Genomic DNA, 5,666 nt, shown 5'->3' on the forward strand with positions numbered 1-5,666 from the left:
TTTTCAATATGTTAAAAAAATAGTCATTTACGTCGCAGATTAGCTAAAGTGCGACGCAAATGACTTTTCAATATGTTAAAAAAAATAGTCATTTGCGTCGCAGATTAGCTAAAGTGCGACGCAAATGACTTTTCAATATGTTAAAAAAAATAGTCATTTGCGTCGCAGATTAGCTAAAGTGCGACACAAACGACTTTAGATTTTGTTAAAAAAATAGGTTCCATTTTACTATAGTAAAATGGTCAACTCATTACTAGATAAGGCTTAAAACATAAGGACAATAACCAATATAAATCTTACAATACGGGAAACAATCATTGTATTTCTAATAATTTATATTAAGTACCCAATACAGACCAAAAGTAAAGATCTCCGTGCTGAGCGATTATCTCCCACCCCTGCACCTCCACCAGCACGTTCAGCTTGGTGCTGCCTCCTAAACTCCTCTCCATGATCTGATCTAAGTGTAGTCTTTGTGGGAACAGCTTCAGCTTCAGCCTCAGCAAAAAAAAGCAAACAAGGCAGACATGTGAGAAGAAAAGTCAAGAGAGAGCATTAACGCATAAAGGGAGCGCATATAAGCTGTTCAGACAAAGCAGCCATAAATGCAACGCACTACCCATGCATCTCACAACATTTATTTAACATGCAGAACAAATAATGACATGTACTTAATATATGCAGAACAAATAACACTGAATATACGCAGACAAGCAACAAAAACAAAAAAAAACACCAACAATAACCCACTAACCCACCCTACTTGAAAGTTCTCAGAATATTCATATGATTCCTGGAAAGAATCAGAACTTATCCAAAGCTAAATAATCATCCTCAGACAAGTTATTTTGCCCACGAATTCGCGGTGACTGTCTGAGAGTAACAACTCGCCCAAGTAATGTGACCACGTCATTCTTCGTTGCTCTTTTTACGAAATCATCTTTGTTAATCATTTTTTATTTATTATAAAGCAAATCCAAACTGCCGACATCTTGGGAACAGTTTGTTAACTTTCACCCTTAAGTTGGTGCTTTTCTGAAACTACCTGTAAGCATATATCTGTTCATTTAACACCTTAGTGAAATTTCCAAAAATTCCACCAGAATGATTACAAATTTGACCAAAAACAATTCCACTTACGGTCATTAACAGCGTTAAATTAGGTTTGCCTAATGGATGACATGAGTTCACAGAATGCACACATTGATCCTTATGTACTGAGAGATAGGACCCAAATATAAAAACAATCTAATTGACAATAACTCAATATGGTTCTTTTGTTTAGGATGCTAAACCATATAATGTGAGCCAAAGAGCGGCAACAGAAAAATGACTTGAAGAAATTAAACCTGGGAAGTCAATAGATCGATTGTAAAATTCTGTGATGAGAGTGGCCACCCTTCCCTTGCTAAGTGCAAATTTCCATCATCGCCATGATCAAAGGAAGCACCCATTGCAATCAATTCTCTAATTCTCTCTGGCCCTTCTGTGCACACCACGTAAAGAAAACCAAACCTGTTCAGCATAAACTCAAAATAGCATTACAAAAAAAAATACAGAGTAAATCACATGAAACCAAAAATATTAACATATAACTCACGTAGAGATATTATAACATTAAACACCATAAGAGAAACTATTAATGTTGACCACTTGCCCTTAAGTCTACAAATTTTATTACCTCCATCCCTATAAAATAACAAAGAAGAAGAGTTAACCAGAGGGAGAAGAAAAAAGGACATGACAACCTTCGTTTGAAGTTGTTCATTCTACCTATGACTACTCGCTCAAGTTGTTTTAGGAAAAGGTTTTAAGACTCTTTGTCAATATCAAATGTGAAAGTCACGAGCAGCTGCTGTGAGCTAGCCACCTGATATTGCATCAATATTCTAAGAATGCACTTTCAATGATTCACCCTCATCCATGTCTAAATTGATAGCTGATAAATACAGGATTTGAGACCATCTATAAGGTAGCTTTGAATTTATTACTCAGGCCGTGATCTATTAGGTGATCAAACTAACGCAAATCAGCCTCGGTATCATAATGCACGGACAGAACAGAATGAACAGAATAGAATGCGCAGAACAGCAACAGAACAACACAAAACAGAATAGCAACGAAACAGAACAGAACAGAACAACAACTAAAACGAACAGATTACACCTGCTGCTGTCAATTCTAATTTCTTCCTGGCCAAATTCTAGACATACTTTACCATTTCAGCATTAGGATTGACGACCTCAGTAAGAAGACATGCATAGAATCAAGTCCAAATTACCGGTGAGTGGTTAAATTATTAAATTCAAACAAAGTGGTGAACTCTTAGTAAAACCTTGATAGTTTTGAGGATTGAGAGCAGAATCTCTAATTTCATTGACTTGGCCAACAGTTTCAGATATCACATTAATCCATCCTAATAACATTTCTTCAAGTGGGAAAGAGATGCAAAATAAAAACATCATTCTGAAGGATTCCACAGCAAGAAAAAATAAACTACTACCAGAATTTCCTGAAATCACACCAGTGGCAGGGTTGTGACTCTGCTTTTCCAAATGACTAACAAGCTTCAGAGACAAAGAGCGGCCAGTGCCTTCATATCTGAAACAAATACATCTCAGTGACACATATGTGTATACACTTTATCTAAAAGAGGATAGATAACTCTAAGAATTATCAATTAGTATGTATGTCTATGTCATAATGACCATGAAATAGAAAAGACAGGGTGAGCATGCACATCATACCCATTCACTGTGGAGGATAAGAAAACCAGGTAGGGACCCAACAATGACTTGACAACAGGCAACGGTATAGCAGCTGCCTCGTCAAGAGCTCTGCTTGCGGGCCCTCGCATGGTTTTGAGGTTCAACGTACTGTCACAAGTGTTCAGTTAGAATTATGATAAAAAGTACTAAGACATCCATGAGAGTACCTAACACTATGCAAAAAACTACAAGCCAACTCTCTCTAAGCTTCGTAGATTTATTGGTGCTCGGTTATACTAGAATTGATCTCATGTGGATTAACAAGACAAATAAAGATCACAGAATTCACTTTTTAGTACAGCGACCAACAAGAAACCACACCATAAAGCATATGCGAACAAGGTATGCAAATTAAATTATTATTAGTGTGATTGATGACCATATCAATGTTTGTCAGGAACAGAAAAATGATTGAGATCAGCTAATTGACAAATCCATGAATAGTCGACTTCAGCAACAGAGAGATAAAAAACCCGAATACCATCGACACCCAGTTAACTAACTCACTATTCATTCACTGATATATTTCATTTCACATGTGATACTTCTCAATATTTATTAGTCTACTCAAGCGAGATACAACAATGGGAATTCCATAATACTTCTTTTAAACAACCAGCTTGACATTTAATTATCTCTAATGCTGAAAAGTGGGCAGAAAGAAGACTGATTCCTCACAATTAATACATTTAGACACTGCTCTTACTCGATATATCAACGAAATTCTAAAGCAAAACTCATACCTTCTCCTCTGACGTTACTGTCAACTGGACCATAATCGGGTATGTTAATCAAGTGATGCTGCTAAGCCACAGAAACATGCCTTTCTTCAGTGCCACATTAGTCTGCACCAGCTACTTTCGTTTCCTCGGTCCTTGAAAGTAATGAAAACTTGACAAGTAACCCCAAGGCACCTATCAGTAGATACTACAACAACAAAAAATTCATGTTATTTAAACCGCCTAACACATGAAGATGAATTTTATACAGATTAATATATGTCGTAAACCTGCAATAAGATAAAACTAGTGAAAACACTGCCAGTTCAAGCTAACCAATAGATACACTTCACACGTCATTAAGCAGACAAAGAAACTTCAATAACTTTTTAATATAACTCTCTTTGAACTGAACGCAACTAAAGATCAATCATCCATACTCAAACAATTCAACGATTAAAGTATTTGTAATCATTTAGTTCATAGGCACGTAGCAGCTCAGTCAATCACTATGTACATAAGAACAAATTAAAGAAACCGGACATCAATTTCATTCCTTTTTAACTTGAAATGTTAGGGGTTTCATATGTACCATCCAGGCCTCACTTACTGTCCCTATAAACTAGGCTAATCATATTAAGTTAACTAATAGTGTTAGTTTTACGCAGACGTTTAAATGTTTGAAGGGTAAGTTATATCTCCTACCAAAGAATCCACAAAGTACAACCTACAAAATCTGACTAAACACACGGTTCAAAGCTGTATGAACGAAAATAAATCAACACAGCTAGACAAAGGGACAAACTCAACTAACACAGGATTAATAAAGTCATGCATAAGCTCAATAAACCGGACAATCAACTACGTGTAAACCAATACTTGGATTCAACATGTTATAGCTTTGGTCAGAACTCAGAAGATTCAATTAATAATCAGCTTAATGCAGGAATATATAGACACAACTTCAATCTTGCCACTCAGTGACAAGGATGAGAAAACATGATATGATTCCATATTCACATATATCATACTTCGTACATGACTACCTGTACATCAAAACTACTATTTAGACACTACATTCAATGAGCAATGAGCAAGAATAGAAGTATAAACCTTCAGGGGCCAAATAAATGCGCAGAATTTTATCACAAGGAGATAGAGTTTGACGGAGTTTCAAAGGGTCCATTTTAGGGGGATCCTGCTCAAAGAACACACACCCCTTTTATCTAATTTTCAGCTTCCTTCATCAAACTCTAGAACCAAATCAGATTGCAAGACTACATAAAATTAACCTAATTAATCCACATTTCCATAATTCCAAAAAATGTAGAACTGCAGTATATTCCATGGTATCAATACAAGTAGAAAATTACAATTTGTTTAGTACATACCTTGAAGTTGCAAGAAAACAACGAAAGACAAATTGCCCATAGAAATCAAAAATTAATTAACAAAAATTAAATTCCTAGTCCTAAATTGCCCTAAATTCAATCAAACAACAAATTAAACCTAAAATTTCCAACCAAAAACCCTAAAACATACGACCCAACAAGTAAAGAGTAATGAATTTTCTCCCAATAAAACCAGAAATTTTCATCCAAAAACCCTAACATTAAACGAATCTGGACCATACATGTTGCTATAAACATACGATTTGATGACGAAGAACTAATTTTCAGCAAAAGGAGATGCACCGGAAACCTGAGTTTTACTGCTTCGAGACGTGACGGCGGAATCTAGGAGTTTACCTCTTCTCGAGCTTGATTTTCCGAGAAAATAGACAAATAGGGGTAGGATGGTTAAGGAGATTTCAAATCTAGGAGAGATGAAGAGAGGTTGATGTCTCAGCAATGGAGATCTGGAGAGAGGAAGATGAGAGAGGAAGAGAGGGGAGGCAGAGAAATTGTGATGGAGAAGTTCCGTATTTGGTACATTTGCGTCATAGGTTAGTAAAACAGCGACACAAGTCATATTTTAAAAGTCATATTACAATGAGCGAGGCAATTATGGCGACGCAAATGAGCATTTTTCCACTAGTGGACAACTAATAAAACACGTAGCAAGACGAAATTAATGAAATTGATTCGTCTCCTTTGTTTTTCAATTCGTTTCTTTTCTCATCAAAATTAGTATAACTCCGTGATTATCTTTATCCCCATTTTAATTGTTCCAATAGTAC

At 35.9% G+C, this 5,666-nt stretch overlaps 1 protein-coding gene across 5 annotated transcripts; it reads right to left on the reverse strand.

Moving 5' to 3' along the window:
* Positions 1-239: 239 nt before the first annotated feature.
* On the reverse strand, positions 240-5,451 carry LOC110787974 (RNA cytidine acetyltransferase 1-like). Of its 5 annotated transcripts, none has more exons than XR_008919696.1 (4): positions 2,748-3,492; positions 2,504-2,601; positions 1,350-1,515; positions 240-491 (listed from the first exon to the last, which is right to left on the reverse strand). XR_008919696.1 is itself a non-coding variant. In XM_056827589.1 (4 exons), the coding sequence occupies exons 1-4, from the start codon at positions 2,855-2,857 to the stop codon at positions 339-341; spliced, it is 498 nt and encodes a 165-aa protein (XP_056683567.1). In that variant the 5' UTR covers positions 2,858-3,489; the 3' UTR covers positions 240-338. The 5 variants fall into 5 exon arrangements, 2 of the variants coding, with proteins under 2 accessions (XP_056683567.1, XP_056683568.1); XM_056827589.1 differs by having other exon boundaries at positions 1,350-1,486; positions 2,748-3,489; XR_008919698.1 differs by lacking the exons at positions 2,504-2,601; positions 2,748-3,492 and adding exons at positions 3,512-3,695; positions 5,236-5,451 and having other exon boundaries at positions 240-1,486.
* Between the last annotated feature and the right edge of the window lie 215 nt (positions 5,452-5,666).

This window comes from Spinacia oleracea, chromosome 4 (assembly GCF_020520425.1).
Source record: "Spinacia oleracea cultivar Varoflay chromosome 4, BTI_SOV_V1, whole genome shotgun sequence".
Taxonomy (NCBI): domain Eukaryota; kingdom Viridiplantae; phylum Streptophyta; class Magnoliopsida; order Caryophyllales; family Amaranthaceae; genus Spinacia; species Spinacia oleracea.

Coding starts and splice junctions, on each gene's coding strand:
- LOC110787974 (XM_056827589.1), bottom strand. CDS start 2,857: ATGCGAGGGCCCGCAAGCAGAGCTCTTGACGAGGCAGCTGCTATACCG. Junction 2,602..2,747: donor TTATCCTCCACAGTGAATGG/GTATGATGTGCA, acceptor TATTTGTTTCAG/ATATGAAGGCACTGGCCGCT. Junction 1,487..2,503: donor TGTGATTTCAGGAAATTCTG/GTAGTAGTTTAT, acceptor TGGTGTGCACAG/AAGGGCCAGAGAGAATTAGA.